We start from the raw sequence: 17,227 nt of genomic DNA, 5'->3' as shown, positions 1-17,227 counted from the left end.
GGGTGGGGGCAGAGTTCGATCTCGGGACCCCTCCCCCGGGAAGGACGCGCTCGGCGAACTGCTGCGCGGCGGCCGAACAATGGGGGCGGCCGGGCGACCGGAGCCCGACTCCAGCTTCATCGGCGGCGCCGGTCGCGCGCCCGGCCCCCGCCCACCTCGGCCCTCCCCGCCCGCGGTTTCGCGCTCGCACCGCCGGCGCAGCCTTCCTCCCAAGAGCCGCGGCCCGGCCCGGCTCGCCGCTCTCCCCGCTCTTGCCGCCGCGCGCCTGCTTCCCGGCCGTGGGTTGGCCCTCCTTCCTCCAACTGCGACACCGAGGCGCTGCCTTCGGCGATTCCAGTTTTCGCTGTGGGTGCCTTCCCGCTATTTCCTGAATATATTTTCTCAATTTCTCCTTTATTTTCAGAAGTGGTTGAGATGTCTCACTTCCACCTTAATTTTAATTTGCTGTTTCCCTCTGGAAAAGATCCCCCCAGGAAATCCAAAAATTTAGAAGGAACTACAGCAAATCTCATAAAACCTTTAAATACATTTCTGTTTAAAAAAAATTTTAATGCATTTATGTCGCAAAGAATTCGCCCCTTTTTATTTCCTCCTTTAAATATTGTTATTTTAAACTCTCCATCAAGTACATTTTGACGAAAGGGCAAAGAATGTGTCCGGCGGCATGCAGCAAACCAGAGGTTTTATCTTACGCCTCCCGGGACGGTAAAAAAGTGGAACGTGGACGAGGGAGCTTCTTGGGAAGAAGCAACACAATTCGCTGGAGAAGAAGCCAGGCCGGGCGGGGGGGAGCGCAGCGGGGGCGTCGAGGGCCCTCGGGCTCCGAGCAGGGGAGCTGGTCTGAGGAAGAGAGAAGGTTTTAAATAGCTAGGGCCGGGAGGGCGGCGGGCCCGCGCATGACAGGACTTTATGAGACAGGATGGAGCAGCGGATGAGATTACTTTGCTTTCTCATCCCCTAAGAAAAAAACTAAAGTTGGAGGGAGGCGGAGAGAACAGCCATCCTTATTTCCTCCCCACATTTCCGCGGAAGGACCGGGGCTGCGGCGGGCTGGGAGAGGGCGCAGGACGAGGCGGACCAATAGCAGTCAACAGGTCCAGGCCGCGGCAGGGCAGTGGGGCCGGGCCGCCGCGCCCCCTCCTTTCGGGTCCCCTCCCCCGCCTTCTTCTCCCCTCCCCTCCCCTCCCCTCCCCTCCCCCGCAGGCCCGGCACAGCAGGGGAGGCCGGTTCTGCACTCCCCGCCCCACCCGGCCCGACTGCGGTCGCCTCGGCCCGGGCTCTCGGGGTGGGGGTGGGGCGGGGGTTCCCTGCCGGAGAATCCTCCCCCGGGGCTGGCGGCGGCGGGGTGTGGGGTAGCGGCGGGGGGGGAGTAGGGAGAGGGGAGGGGACTGAATCGGGGAATGGAGGATTAAGAAGGACTCGAGCTCGGCACGAGCGCGACCGGCGCGAGGGATCCTGGGTAAAAAGTGGCCGCGCGGCACCGGGAGAGCGCGGAGAGGAGCCAGGGTCAGAGGTCAGGGCCCTGGAGCCCCGCTTGCAGAGCCCCCCACGTGAACGCAGCGAGCAGGAGGAACCTTTTTGTTTTCGACCGCGCCAGCATGCTCCCCTGTTGACCGAGCTGCTTTTCCCGGGCCGCTGGAGAGAGGAGCTCCATCCCGGATCTCCTAACCCCACCCCACCCCCGCCTTCCACCACCAACACACTACCCAACTCTACCCTTCCTCTCAACTCACTTCCCAGCCCCCCGTACCGGCCTTGCAATAACGCAGTAAATTTGCTTTAACAACAAGTGGGGGTGGTTGCATTTACTCCTCCCTCTCCTCTCTCCTCCCCCTCCCCTTGCTGCGGCTCTTGACACTACTACAAACCAGGACTATAAACATAAACATGTGTCACTGTAACTGGGCAGGTAATATACGGATTTGGGGGTGGCGTGGAGGGGGCTTGGTCGCCGCTGGGGGGGCAGTAAAAAAATGTGTTTCACGTGCTCGCCGGCTTTGGGGGGCTCCCCACACACACCGATCCATTTATATAATGCCGATGGCACTCGGTCACTTATTCAGCCACACAGACCCACAAAGGCCGACTTGCCGATAACCATTGTACCCCAAAGCAAATACATTTATATACGACTCTCCTTTCCCAACCACTGCTGCCATTTCTTCTATCAACAAACAGTAGCGTCAATACTTGAATCCCCTTTGCTTTGAACAAAATTATTTTCCACATAGAAATAGAGAACATTTCTCGACCTGAACAGTACGCCGCTCTTTCCCCATAGACAGTAACCTTCACATTTTGTGCGCAGAAATCCTTCCAAAAAGCAAGTAAAGCTATTTAAATGACTTTACAGTTTGAAATCTGTAATGTAAAGGTTCTTTCTTGGGCTTTCCCTTCTTGCATTTAGCAACTTCTAAAGTTGCTGGGGCTGGAGCTCTGGCGATACCTACAGCAAGTCTTTATTATTATTATTTAGTCTATATTTACACTGCTGCTCAACTTTTCTCTCTTTCTTAGCTCAGCAAGCCTGGCAAGAACTGCTTACGGTAGAGTAAAGCGAATCCCCTCGCAGGCTTTTTGGCTTGAAACAGGGAGATTCAGAAAATGTTCAGATGGAGAAGTGGTTCCCTTTGTTCTTTCATTGTTTCTCTAGGAACTGGTTGATACAAGGACAAACACTTACCTTCTCTTCTTTTTGCTCCCCAAACCAGACGTTCCCATCAGCCTTAAAATACACAATCCACCTTGAAAGTAACTACGAATGTCGGGAGAGTTTGTATTCCATTCTTTTTCTCTCTCTGCCCTCTTTTAGCGTAGGATTAAGTTGCCGAGCACGTTGCTGCAAGCTGTAGCCCCCCGCCTTAGTGAATCGGTCACGTTTAGGACCCTCTAAGTCCATCCTAATTCTGCCAGTAGAATTGAGGGTATTGGAAGCTCTAAACTTTCAAAAGGAAAGGGGTCCGCAAGCATCCAGGGAATTTAGGTATCCTCTGAAAATTTTTACCACTGTATTTTTGTACCACATCACCAAAAGAATATGCCAAGAAATACTAGATATTTCTTTGAGGAAAGTGTGTGTGTGTGTGTGTGTGTGTGTGTGTATGTTGTTTAAGTTTCTGCTTAGCAATGCGCTGCTTAGACAGATGGAGTAAAAAGGCAGGTTTGTAAGGACATTTAACGGAAGGAGTGGGTTTTCCATAATGTTTGTTATGCCATGTGTTTTTTTCAAAACACTACTGGAACTGAGAAAGGAAGCAAACAGAGATTTGAATTATAGCGTTTTGGAATGACTTAAAGAGAAGCACTTGCTTGAAATGAATTTGTGTAAAAACTGGCCTTTAAAGCAAAAAGTGAGCTTTTCAAAGTTGAAAGACAATTTTCACCCTGTGATTCCAAAATTTAACAAGTGGCTTTCCTGGCTAGCATGTGATATGTGTTAGTGTTTAGGGTCCAGCCTGGTGGGCATTACTCCCCAAACCTTGTTTAAAATCTGATTATAATGTGATTTGTTGAAGTCATGAATACGAAATGATCCTTGTGTATCCATAAATGCGAACTTGGAGTTTTTTGATCTCCCGCTTTTTTGTGTGCACCCAGTAGCTGTAGCAGTGGAAGACAGTGATTGGCTCCAGTGCTCCTAGAAGAATTTGGGCTGAAGCCAGGGGAACAGAACCAGAGGATTCCCTTTCCAGAGATCATCAGGCTTCACATGCGTATCTTTCCCTTCTCCCCTCTAGGGTGCTCAGAATTTCAGTGTGGCTTAAGCAGCCCATAGGTAGGCCTCAACACTGAATGTCATCACTTCAGTTCCTACATATTTGGCTCTCCCTGATGGGAAATAGGAAATAAACAAAAATCAGGGTATCCCAAATAAACTGTGGATCTTGAGGTTTGTGGGTTATTGAATACACCAACACAGAACTCTATACTTTCTCAGATTTTTTTCCTACATTCACGATCAATTGTAAGAGGCCCTGGTGTCTCATAGGAAAATATTGCAACAAAACAAGATAATTGGGGGAAAGGCAGTTGCAGTAGGAAAAGTGGTTTTTCTTTGATAGCATTTAATTGGAATTAAAAGATTCTTGAGCTGTAAACATTCTTTATTTATTCAGCACACATAAGCAAGCATTGTTTTATCACTATCATAATTATGGTGTCCTTTAAACTGGCTGATAGCAGAAAAGATAAGGGAATGTGCCTGTACATTCAGATCAGGTCTTGCTCCTTTCTTTTTTTCCCTCCCAGCCTTCCTCCCCTCTCTCTTTACTCCTCTCCCACCCCATTCCTTCCATGATCACTAGGGTCCCCCACAGCCCTTGAGATGAGGAGAGCAGGAAGATTGTGGCCTAACCATTTCTTACATCATGAAAGTGATTTGTACCATACTCTAATTTGACGTAATCTGTAACCTTCTTGTCTCCCACATTTATAACTGCTTTTTGGCTTGCAATATGTGTTATCTGAAGAGTCGCCTATGGCTCACCTGTATAAAATCTTGTCCCCCAGAGTTTGTTGCTCTACCTTTGTCTAATTTAGAAAGCACACTCTTAGGGCTTTTTCAGAACAAAGCCTCACAAAACCCCCTCTACCTCCAAGGATTTGCAAATTTATAAAGGCTGCATTGAATTCAAGATGGGTCAGGGGGCAAAAAAAGGGTAGAAGGTCACCGCATTTTGATTATGGGTCAGTAGACAACATGGCATATACTCTGTGTCCCAAACTTCTGTTAAAAACAGGATTTTCAGATGCCTAAGAACAGAAGGATGGGCCCTTTTGGAGACCTGCCCTGATTTGTTTGAATGAGACAAAAAAGAAAAAAATTAAAGAAAATGTACTAAGTTATAATTTAAGTTGATCCTCAAGTTAGCCATTTCCTCCTCCTGCATTCTCATTTTCCCCTCCCCAAAAGTAGAGAACATGTAAAAGACATAAATTTAGGTAAGGAACCGTTGACTCTCACACAGGATTTCATTGTCCTATATCCTCAATTAATTCAGCCATATGAGTCGTTATTATTATTTTAGACTTTGTTATGTTTTATTATAGTTACTTTTGGCTAACAGTACAAGGGAATTCTTTTATTCTTCTAACCAGTGTACTTACATTGTGGAGGCCTTTGTGATGTTCCCTAGTCTTTTCTGTCTGAGTTCACTTTGAACAAAATGTGCCAGCAATCACTAAAACAAATGTATATGGTGAAGAGTTAGGTGATGGTGGTGGGGTGGGGGTGGGGGGGGTGTTGTTCCTCATTTAAATTATGTATGTATGAGTGAAGGCTGGGAAGGGAAAGGATTATTTTAATGCTCTTCAATACTTTAATTATATGACATTGTAGTGTAGAAATGCAAAAGTACTCTTAGATTTTCCTTCAGGTTTTCAAAAGAACTTTCCCCATTAGTAAACTACATCTGCAAATTGCTATTGCATTTCCCAGCTAACCATTTAAAAGACTGTAAATGCCGTGTGCATTACTTCGATGCATAGGAAAGAGGTCAGACTGAATTGCAATGGTATTTAAACATAAAATACAGTGAAAATAAATCAAAATAGAACCTTTGAAGATAAATTTAGCACATTCACACAGGATAAGTAAAGACAAATATGTTCATATCTTCATAGCCCATCACTTTAAAAACTGAAAGTGCTGATTTTTTACAACAAATGCAGAAGTAAGTGGACATTAATATATTTCTATCTGTATTTGCCACAGAGGATTTTCCTCTAGCAAACAGCTTTGTTTTCAAAGCTAAAATACTTTTTTATGATAGTGTGTAGATTATGCATTCCTCCCTGAGTAAATAATTGCATTTAATTAACAAACTCAGTGCATATCATATATATGCCTAAATTCTCAGTTAAGTAATTCCCTGGACCCTTGGAAATGAATATCCACATAAATGTTAATTTGGGCATATCCACCCCACATATGTATATGTGCTTCAGAAACATAGAAGTTGATATATCTTTTTTTAAAAAAAATAATTTGAATACAGTCCATCATCTGAATAGGGTTCATCTTTGATTGTAGAGGCGGCTGACATGGTCAACATATTTATCAAAGGAACCCCCTGGCTTTTGAAGAACAGTACTTTATACATCTGGATCTGCACATCCAGGCAAAGTAAGTAAATTATTGCATAACTTTAAGCATAATTGATAACAGACACCTTTAATTTTTCATCCCCATTCTTTTGGCCAGCTTTCACATTAATAATCTAAGCCATAAATGTTGGTAGCTATTGATCGAAATCCCCTGTGTGCATGCAAATCCATCTTAAAGTCCCCTGCCTTTCATGTGTGAGCGCTCAGGGGCCTCAGCTAGATCTTTTTATCGGGATCGACCCCCAATGTGCCTGGAGAAGACCCCGGATATGCAACGTGTGCTGATGGCCACAAGAAAGCTGTCTGTCACATTCTGTGTGTGTGTGCATGTGCATGCGAGAATGTGCACGCTCACGCCTTAACACACACACACACACACACACACACACACTGATGGGGAAGTTAAAGGAACAAAAGAATGTATTAGACAAGAAGAAAGGTGTGTAATAGGAGTATTAAAAATGTATAAATGTGAAGGTATCTGAGTGCACATACAAACATACTCACATAAATTGTATATATAGATCCAGTTCCCAAATCCCTTGGCCTTTATTTTTCTTCATTTGACCCAACAGATTGTAACTTTAGTTTAAAACATACTATTCTGCTAGTTTTAAAAACCACCCATATTGCCAGTATTTCAAAGGTGAAAGAGGAGGAAGGAGAGGAAAAGGTGATTTTGAAATGGTTACTAAATCACATAGCCTTGTGCAGGAGGAATAGAACTGTGAGTGTGTGTGTGTGTGTGTGTGTGTGTGTGTGTGTGTGAAAATCTCAATAGAAATCGAGAACAACTAGTACTACCTGGCCAAATTAAAAAAAAAAAAAGACGCTCTAGCCAACCTTTTGTAATGTGTTCTCAAAGGCTTTTTCTGAGTTTACTATTTCTTGGCTGTTTGACTCTTTGGTGGAAATCTTAAAGCTGGGGGAGGGGAATTGAACGGGGTGGGGTGAGAGGAAGAGGGCTGGCAGTATATAAGTGCATCAGGAGAAATTTTAAAACGACATTATTGTCGCTGGCAATAGAAAGACTCTGCTCATTCTACTTTCAAAAACAAACACCAGCATCTGCTTTTCCTGGAAACTTTGCTTTCTGTTTAAACCTCTTGCATTTTGCCTCCTGCGAAAGTGAAAGAAATACGCGGTGTGATACATCCAGATGCAAAAGAAAGCCAACTCGGTGGATGGTATTAGCTGTGACGAGGCATTGTTCATTGCTGCCTCTCGGTTACGTTTAAAGCCTGAAATATCACGAGATCCATTCAATGATCCTTCTCTCATTCAAGGGACAAAAATGTAATTTGCTGTAGCTCTGATTTCTTGGATGGAAATGCAAGCCTTAGATTTCAAAGGCAAGAACTAGACATCGCGGTTTGTACACACATTGATTAAGTTGAAGAGCGGCGATTACATCTGTGCTGAGTGCAACAGTAGTCCAGGGCTGACTTTTCAAATCCCAACCTCTGAGTTACAGACTCTCTTAAATAGACTTCCTTAATTTCCGGATGCACTTCTTGAAATTCCCAATTCTCTTCAAAATTCCTGGGAAATTACAAGAAAGATGAGGGTGGGGGTGGGGAACCATGGCCGAGATTTCATGCAAACTACCTTTTTGTGTGTCTGACTCTTCGGTTTTTAATCTCTCTCCCTCTCTCTCTCCCTCTCTCTTTGAGCCATACCTGCTTGTGCTAGTCAGACCAGAGCAGGGGAAGCTGGAACTTTTGAATGTGAAGGAAGAAATTACTGTACAATTTTTTTCTTGCAGGCTTAGAAATATCCGTTTATTCTTTTAACCACACGGATGTGTCTATTTTTGGAAGAACAAGGAAACATATAAATGCCTGGGCTGCATTCATGCTGTAGTTCCAAACACCGAACAGTTAAGAAGATTTTGCCGAATTTTGCAAAGCAGCCAACAAACTGCCTTGGAATCGTGGTGATGCGACTGGGAAGACCTTTGCTCTCATTTGGCAATATTTTGGATATCCTTGAAAATGACACCAAAATATGCTTTAATTTGACTAAGAAGAGGTTAAACAATATTGATATTCATCCAAAGTGATTTAAAAAAAAAAAAAAGCAGATGCTTGGCTTTCATGGAAAAAATGGGAGTTGTGGAAGATTCATTTAAACTACCAACCAAAAGCATCACAGACCACTGAAATAGTCTGCATCATACATCAGCACTTTCTTTTCATCGTTATTACGTAAAACCTCTGGAAGCACCTTGGGCGGTTTACCTTTTCTTTTCTTTGCTACAGAAGCAATCTGCTCCATGGAATTCTGACCTGTTGTGAACAGGACCCTGGCTAAGGCTGTGCTGGGGACTCTAGGACCATCCTGCCTCCAATCCAGCCTGCTTAATTGTGAAAAGTGTACACATTTCTGGCTTATCTATGCTTTGTTATGGGTCTGACGTGAAACTACCTCCTCCCCACTCCACCCCCCAGCAGAGAACCAAAATTCAGTTGAATTGTTACAGTGTTTCGGAGCTGGAGCCTTGAACTGCTTCATTGGTCAAATAACTTTGTTTCTGGTTGTAAAAAGGCATTTTGGGGGGTGGGGGAAACAAGGAAAATCGAGAGAAATTCAAAACGTAAGTCTGTACTGGGACGGTTCACCGCGCGGATTTAACTTTGGAGCTCCCAGCCGGGCTCCCCCACTCCCATAAGGGAAATACCAAGCTGTTCTGCACGTTTCGCTTAAGCTCCATTTTCCAAAGGAAAAGGGGGGTGGGATATATCTATTTAGGCTTGATAATGTTTTAAAAATGCTTTTCTTTGAAATGATAATAGCTATAGCGGTAAAATTCAAATAAAGCAAAAAATAGGCAATATTCCTTTAAAGGCGAATATACAAGGCTTTTTTTTTTTTTTAAGCGTACACACACTGCTTCTGATGAAGTCTGTGAGTCAGGCTGTTTCTGAGCTCCGATAGTTTAATGGAAAGATTTATATACCGACTGTATTATTTACTTTGGGAGGGGAGGTGGCAGTATAAGGGTATGCTAATTAGTGGGAGATTTTGGGGGGAAGGGGTGGAATATCAATTTTTATTGCATCACCTGTCAGGAGTGTCCAATCAGCGCTGGCTTTAGGGGAATTAATTGATGAAGGTGTCTCCGGACGAGCTCACTTCACTCTGTCATTTTATTTGTAGCTAAAGCAGCGGCGGGAATAGCAGCTGCATGTCTTTTCTCTTTCTCCTTCACATTCCATTATCATAGTGCTCCAATGGAGAAGGAAGGAATAGAGGGGCCCAGGTACTGATTTGCAGCGAGGACTTAGACCAACACACTGGCAAAGCAGAAACCGGATGGTTTTTCCCCTCTTTTTTAAAAAAACGAAAACCAAAAAAAAAGCAAGAATCAAGTCAGTGTAATTTCATAGTTTTTTTTTTTTTTTCTTTTCCCCAATAATTTCGCCTAGAGTTTGGCACTCCCTTCGCCGGGAATAACAGTCTTTGTTATTTTATTAGCAGGATGCCTTGAGACACACGCAGCATCTGGTGGAGGATTAACATACATACATGTGTATGTATGCGTCACGTATATATTTACTGCAAATGGTGGGGATCGTTTAGTGCCCGACATGGGAGACCTGAAGTCAGGTTTTGAAGAGGTGGATGGCGTGAGGCTCGGCTACCTCATCATTAAAGGAAAGCAAATGTTTGCCCTCTCCCAAGTCTTCACGGATCTGCTGAAAAACATCCCGAGGACGACCGTGCACAAGCGCATGGATCATCTGAAAGTGAAAAAGCACCACTGCGATCTGGAGGAGTTGCGAAAACTCAAGGCAATCAACAGCATCGCCTTCCACGCCGCCAAATGCACGCTCATCTCCCGGGAAGACGTGGAAGCGCTCTACACCTCCTGCAAAACTGAGCGCGTCCTCAAGACCAAGCGCAGGAGGGTCGGCCGGGCCCTGGCCACAAAGGCGCCGCCGCCAGGGCGCGCCGCCGCCGCCGCCGCCGCCGCCGGCCCCCGCCCGGCTTTCTGGAAGGACAAGCACCAACTTTGGCGGGGCCTGAGCGGAGCCGCGCGGCCCCTGCCAATCAGCGCGCAGTCCCCGCGCCCGGGCGCCGCCGCCGCCGCCGCCGCGCGCCCAGCCGCCCATCTACCTCAGATTTTTAGCAAATACCCGGGCTCGCACTACCCGGAATTCGTGCGCTCGCCTTGCAAACCCCCTCTAAACTATGAAACTGCCCCGCTCCAGGGAAATTACGTCGCTTTCCACTCGGACCCTGCTTATTTTCGGAGCCTGCTGTGCAGCAAGCACCCGGCCGCCGCCGCCGCTGCCGCCGCCGCCGCCGCCGCTGCCGCCGCCGCCGCCGCCTACTACCAGGCGTCGGCGGCCGGGCCCCAGCCCAAGGCTGCAGCGGCGACGGCGGGCGCCGGAGGCCCGGTGAGCCTGACCTACCGGTGCAAGCGCAAGCGCGGGGGCGCCAAGGACTGCCTGCTCGCGCCGCACGCCGGCGCCCGCCGTCTGCTGCTGTTGCCCAGGTCCTACAAAGCCAAGGCGGCGGCGGCGGCGGCGGCGGCAGCGGCGGCGGCGGCGGCGGCGGCCGCCGGGGCCACTTGCCTGGAAAGGTTTCATCTGGTGAACGGCTTCTGCCCGCCTCCCCACCACCACCACCACCACCACCACCACCACCACCACCATCACCACCACCACCGGGCCCAGCTGCCGCAGCCGAATCACCATCCCCCTCATCACCACCGGCCGCAGCCCCATCTGGGCAGCTTTCCCGAGAGTTGCAGCAGCGACTCCGAGTCCAGCTCCTACTCGGACCATGCCGCCAACGACTCGGATTTTGGCTCCAGTGTGTCCAGCTCCAGCAACTCTGTGTCCTCGGAGGAAGAGGAGGAGGAGGGAGAGGAGGAGGAAGAGGAGGAGGAAGAGGAGGAGGGGGGCAGTGGGGCCTCGGATTCCAGTGAAGTCAGCTCGGAGGAGGAGGAGGAGGAGGACTCGTCCACGGAGTCGGACTCTAGCTCCGGCTCCAGCCAAGTGTCAGTGCAGAGCATCCGTTTCAGGCGCACCAGCTTCTGCAAGCCTCCCAGCGTGCAGGCGCAGGCCAACTTCTTGTACCATCTGGCCTCCGCCGCCGCTGCAACCAAACCCGCTGCTTTCGAGGATGCCGGCAGACTTCCCGATCTCAAGAGTAGTGTCAAAGCGGAGTCGCCCGAGGAGTGGAATCTGCAGAGCTGGGCCCCCAAAGCGTCTCCGGTGTACTGCCCGGCCAGCCTGGGGAGTTGTTTCACAGAGATAAGAAACGATAGGGTATCTGAGATTACATTCCCACAATCTGAAATTTCCAGTATTGTAAAGAGAACTGACCTGACAATTAACTGCCTGGCAGAGGGGGCCTCTTCACCTAGCCCAAAGACAAACAATGCATTTCCACAACAAAGAATACTCCGAGAGGCTAGGAAATGCCTACAAGCAACTCCTACTACACACTGTGCAGATAACAACACAATAGCTGCTAGGTTCTTAAATAATGATTCTTCGGGAGCAGCAACAAATTCAGAAAAAGATTCCAAAATCCCTCATTGTACTGAATTTGCTACGGATTTGCCCTCTTCTTCACCAACTTATCCCGAGGTGGATACAGCCGCAGCAACAACTAAAGCCGAGAATGCCTGTACTGATACCGGCGACAGGACATTGCCGTTTCTGCACAATATTAAAATCAAAGTAGAAGACAGTAGTGCTAATGAAGAATATGAACCTGACCTTATTACAAATAAGCTAAAGTGCGAGTGCAATGATACAAAGGGTGAGTTTTACAGTGTGACTGAAAGTAAAGAGGAGGACGCCTTGTTAACTACAGCCAAGGAAGGTTTTGCATGCCCTGAAAAAGAAACTCCTTCCTTAAATCCACTGGCTCAGAGTCAGGGCCTTTCATGCACTTTAGGTTCTCCAAAACCTGAGGATGGGGAATATAAATTTGGTGCCAGGGTGAGGAAAAATTACCGGACACTAGTACTGGGAAAGCGACCTGTACTTCAGACACCTCCAGTCAAACCAAATCTGAAATCAGCTAGAAGTCCTCGTCCTACAGGTAAAACTGAGACACATGAAGGAACACTGGATGATTTTACAGTTATAAACAGACGCAAAAAGGTAGCCAGCAATGTAGCATCAGCAGTGAAAAGGCCATTTAATTTCATGGCAAATTTTCCTTGTCCACCATCACTCATTATTGGGAAGGATGGGGATTTGTGGCCGGCGTATTCCTTAAACACCACTAAGGATTCCCAACCTCCTCACAAGGCCCATCCTATATGGAAATGGCAGCTGGGCGGTTCTGCAATACCTCTTCCACCTAGTCACAAATTCAGGAAATTTAATTCATAAAAGCGTTTTTGGAAGATATTTTCTTGAACCATACCTTCCTTTTGTTGTAAACTGCACAGGATGGTTTGTACAAGTCCATTAATGTGTTACACCTCTTTTGGAGTCCTGGTTTATCGCATTTTGAAGACAGAAATCGGATTACTTTTTTTTTTCCATTGCGGGGTTGTTTTTTTTTTTTTTTTGGAGTAGGGTGGGGGAGGGGTGGGAGAAGGGTTGGTTTACATTCCACAGACTATACTTCAGGCTAAAGACTCAAGTAAACTCAGTTATTACGGTAGAGCTGGAACACTTTACTGTTTCAATGCTAATAATGCACCCGGTACCTCAATTCAACTGCTACAAATAAATGTCAAAAGGTTGAATAATAAATATTACAATGAGCCATTAAGTTTATGCACTAGATTTCAGACCTAAAAGTGTAACTGTTAATTCAGTGAAAGTTTGTTAGGTTGGTTACATGGTTACACAGTGAAGTAGCAAGAAGTTTCTTGTGGGGTATCTTTTTCTTTTTCTCCCCTCATTTCCTCTCCAAGAGTAGTTGCACTTATTTTTTTTTTTGATTGGAAATATTGGGGAGTCCTGAATGAATGCTGGTAACAGCTACTTCACATATATCGAGTAAAGTAAATATAATATTGTCTTTTTTCTTTTTCTTTTTTTTTTTTTTGTAAAGGGTGTAATTTTACTTTTATGCCACTCCTTGCAATTGCAAAAGTCCTTTTTTCGTCCTCACCCAGAATTTTAAATTAGGTGACTCTTACTATTGTCCTGCTTACCTTGTGGTCTGAACATGACTCCTCAAAGTTCCAAAACAATTAAAATATTTCTCATAATAGCAGGATATTTTATGGTCTGACTCTTTATAGTGACAGAGCAGTAAAAAAGCAACCAAGAAAAGGAAAATGGATCAGAATTGTTCGAATACCCCAAATAAAAAATAACAGTTATTTCAGGGCTTTTTGGTACCAGAACTCAGGCACTTGGATTTTATTACCTTTTACTTTCTCTGCATCTCTCTAAACTTCTGTTTTCAGACCATCCTGTGTATAGAGCAGGAGAGTTTCTACTGCAAGTGACAATCAGAGGTGACTATCTATATTTGCACTTAAAATCAAAGTAGTTCAACATGCAAATGGTTAGGGTCTAGCCCTTGGTAAGGGCCATGCTGGTGTACTATGTTGTGATGATGGAAGCAGTAAATCAAAATTATGGAAATTTGCACTGTTGAAAAGCATGCTTTAGCTTTATTTTCAATTAAAAACACTGTTTAAAATTCCTGGTTCCATACATTTCTACTTATTCCAGATTGAAGAACAGTTAACAGGAATGAATGGTTTTGTTGACATTTTCACTTGTAATGTTTTTGCCTGAAAGAAATGCATTTATTGGGTGTAGTGTTTTGTTGTAATACCATGTGACGAGGCCAGTCAGGTTCTGTGCAGACCACTGGTGGGTTTCTTCCTAAATAACAACAAAACTTCACAAACTTATTACAAATCAAGTGCAAAAAGTTTCAGGTTGAAGAAAGTGAAGCAGAGATCACTTGCTATTTTGATGAAAGTTAAATTTAATAATTTTGGGTCCACCTCCCCTAGTCTGACAAATTATAGATCTCAGATCTTTGCCATCTTAAACCTAAGAAGTTGCATCTATAGATCATATATCACAGAATGAAACAAAACATCAATGAAATGTTTACTGTGTGAATTGAAGTCACTATTTCTCATGGAAATTCAGTCTTTTTCCACCCCCCCCCCTTAACCTTTTAATTCCTACTCCCTTTGAAATTTTCCTTTTGTCTATAAATGTTTCAGATAGATCTGGATGGTCTCAGCCCTAATTGCTGTATATGCTCTGTGGTTTTACTCTTTATTGTAAAGGACAGAGGCTGAGAGTACCTGCATCCAAATACATTTGGATGGAGTAAACAGATGCTTTGAACTGCCTCCCTTCCTTTCCTTCTTGAATGTTGCCAGATGTAGGTTCACTGGATCTTTTTTTTATTGGGATGATAGATATGGTCAAAGTAAAAATTGGGGGATGTTATCCTTGAAATCATATTTGTGTGTAATTTCAAAGACCAGTACAAGTTACAGCTAAAGCCCCAGAAAGCTGAGCCATTGGCTTCTCAGTCAGTTCTTGCCTCTTTGGAAGGCAGCAGAATTTGGGTGCAGTCAGTTGTCCTGCAAAATCAATCTGTAAAAAGTGTGACACACACACACTGGAAGTCTGTAATTTCTACTCTTTAATTACTGCTAAGTCAAGAAAGTTTCAAGTATGACTACATTTAGACTAGTACTTTTCTTATTGGCTGTGGAATCATTGTGCCTAAATTATAAATTGAAAGTATATTTGAAGCCTATAGATCTTGGGTGTGGGAGGACTGCGAGCTGGAATAAGCACAATAAGCACAATTTAAAACAAATATACCCTATGGAATCTCTGACATAAAATATCGGCCTCCAGCTTTGACACTTGGTCTCCAACCCTCAGAGAATCAATAGTTTCAGTTTATAGGAACTGGAGAATGAGCAGCAGGGAGGCCGAGGCATTCCAGAGTGATACCATCAAAAAGGAAGAAATGAAATAGTCCACACAAATTTCTCCCCACAGTACCACCACAAGCCAGCCAATCACAGCAAAACCTCAGCTGGGGCTTCTGTTAGGAGAGTGTACCAAATAGTATTCAGTAACTTGTAAATGCAAATTCTTCCATTTTGAGGAGCCTCTTAGCTGTTTTCCTATTCTGCTGTATTCCTAGTACAGTTTATTTCATTTTGGTTGGTTTATGATTGATGACAAGATCTAGATTTTCTAAGATGCTATAAATGTCCTATTTGTTCAAAAACTTAAGACTTATAGAGAGAAAAACAAAAGTTATCTCCATTGATAGACTGCATTTTTTACATTTAAATGTTTTCAGGTGAGAGGTTTTTTTTTGCTTGTTTGTTTAAAACACTATATGGTTCCAGGGTCACTGATTCCTGTGTCTAAGACTCAACACTTACAGGCATAAGAAAAAAAAATGAAGGAAAGGGCTCTTTTTCTGACTTTTTTGTGGAAACAAGTTATTTTTGTTCTCCTGTAAAAGTAGTTTCCTGATAAGACTGTGAAATGAAGATTTAATTATTTTTTTAAGAGATGTGTGTACTCTTGTCTTCCACAGTCAGGTTATCTGCCTTTTTAGCAAATGCAGTTTGCTCTTTCTCAACTATTTACTTTTTAAAGTGAGTATTCTTTTGTACTGGCTTACTTGATTACAGTGAAGTAATCTCAATAATGGTTGTTTATTTTAAAATCAACAACAAGGAGCCACCACTAAACAGCAATAACATAAACTAGATGGGCTGGTGTGTGGATTTTTATCTTATCCATGTCTGGGTGACTTTCAATGGTCTAGAAACTCCTCAAAGTTTCAGGCACAAGAATTGGAAGTTTCTGCTGATATGTGAATGCTAGTTTTGTGTGCATGCAGGAAGAGATGTAGACTAATTCCTCAAAAGCATTTTTTGTTTCTTTCAAAGAAAACAAAAATCCTCTATGGTAAAACAAAAACAAAACACAACTATTAAAAAAAATAATAATAAAGCATTAGCATCTACAAAAGACAGAAAACGTGGTGAGTTTTGCTTCACCTTGAAAATACTTCCTGCTGGAAAAAAAGAAAAAGAAATGTGAAAAAGGGAGCTCCTAGAGCCACACTGGCCTGGGGGGCGGGGGATATAAAGGCTCCCCCATCAACTAAACTCAGGAAACCTCAGGAAAACGGAAAGGAGGAACAGGGCGTCCACCTTAGGGAGTCCTCCGGTTCACCCTGGCCTTCCACACGATTTTCCCCTTCCCTGGAAGGAAGCGCTATTTTTAATGCTAGCTTTGGTTTTGGTTTGCTCCCTAGGCCAGAGGGCATTTTGCAAACTAGCCTGGGGGGTGGGGACGTAGGGCAGATCTAGGAGGTGGAGGGGGGAGGGCTGCATTTTACCTGTTTGGCAGGCCCTCTTTTGCTGGGGGGGTGGGGCCCAGCTATCATTCTTTGCCCATGCCCTAGGCCCCGCTCCTCTCTCGCTCCTTTTCAAACTGTGGCGGCCTCACAAGCTCCTACTTTAAAAGGCCTGAGATGTTTTGCATGAAGCCCTCACAATAGGGGTTGAGGGAATTGACAGTTTCAAAAACAAGGCGTTCAGTCCTTTCCAGCTGCCGGGCCCGCTCTCTCGCACCAACTCCTCGTCCCTCTCTGCTGGTGGCGTCCTCGGGAGCGGGCCGCCTCCCCCACACCGCCAGCCCGCGTTCCGGCCGCCCCACCCCGCCCCCAGGCTGTGTTTGTAAACAGGGGTCAGTGTCTAGGGGCTGCTGGCTCTGGGTTGGGGACTGGCGGGCTGGGGGGTAGGGGGGAAGGCCGGGGACAACCGAGCGGGCCAAGGGCCGGCCCGGGGGCGAGAGGTCCCTTTCTTCCCCGCCTGCTGCAGCCACCGCGCTGACCCAGGGTAGCTCCCGGTTCTCTGGCCTGGGCCACCGCCGCCACCAGAAAGATGTGCAAATGCCGCCATTTTGCACGGTGGCAAACAAATTTCTTTGTGACTTTCTCTTCCCGCCCAGATCTTGCTCTCCTCCGAATGAACCAACCGGCTCCCCGGGCGAAAGGGCCCGCACCCCTCTGCGCGCGACCCCCAGCGCGTTTCTTGCGGCCTCGCGGCCAGGCGACGTCGTGGCCGGGCCCACCCGGGGCAGGGCAGGGAAGCCGGGGCGCGCAGCCGGCCTGGCCCCCT

The 17,227-nt window shown here is 45.8% G+C and overlaps 1 protein-coding gene and 1 long non-coding RNA gene across 2 annotated transcripts; both read left to right on the top strand.

Annotated features, from left to right (window-relative positions):
- Positions 1 to 1,941: 1,941 nt before the first annotated feature.
- Positions 1,942 to 9,032, top strand: LOC139186451 (uncharacterized). Its single transcript, XR_011570007.1, has 3 exons — positions 1,942 to 3,775; positions 6,032 to 6,124; positions 7,871 to 9,032. It is a non-coding gene; the product is annotated as an uncharacterized lncRNA (long non-coding RNA).
- Positions 9,033 to 9,160: 128 nt separating this feature from the next.
- On the top strand, positions 9,161 to 16,079 carry SKIDA1 (SKI/DACH domain containing 1). Its single transcript, XM_070800808.1, has one exon. It carries the CDS (start codon positions 9,696 to 9,698, stop codon positions 12,462 to 12,464), a length of 2,769 nt encoding a protein of 922 aa, XP_070656909.1. The 5' UTR covers positions 9,161 to 9,695; the 3' UTR covers positions 12,465 to 16,079.
- The last annotated feature ends 1,148 nt before the right edge of the window (positions 16,080 to 17,227 follow it).

The sequence above is a fragment of the Bos indicus genome, chromosome 13 (genome assembly GCF_029378745.1).
Source record: "Bos indicus isolate NIAB-ARS_2022 breed Sahiwal x Tharparkar chromosome 13, NIAB-ARS_B.indTharparkar_mat_pri_1.0, whole genome shotgun sequence".
Classification (NCBI taxonomy): domain Eukaryota; kingdom Metazoa; phylum Chordata; class Mammalia; order Artiodactyla; family Bovidae; genus Bos; species Bos indicus.
Note: the sequence above shows the minus strand (reverse complement) of the source record. Positions and strands in the feature narration are given on the sequence as shown.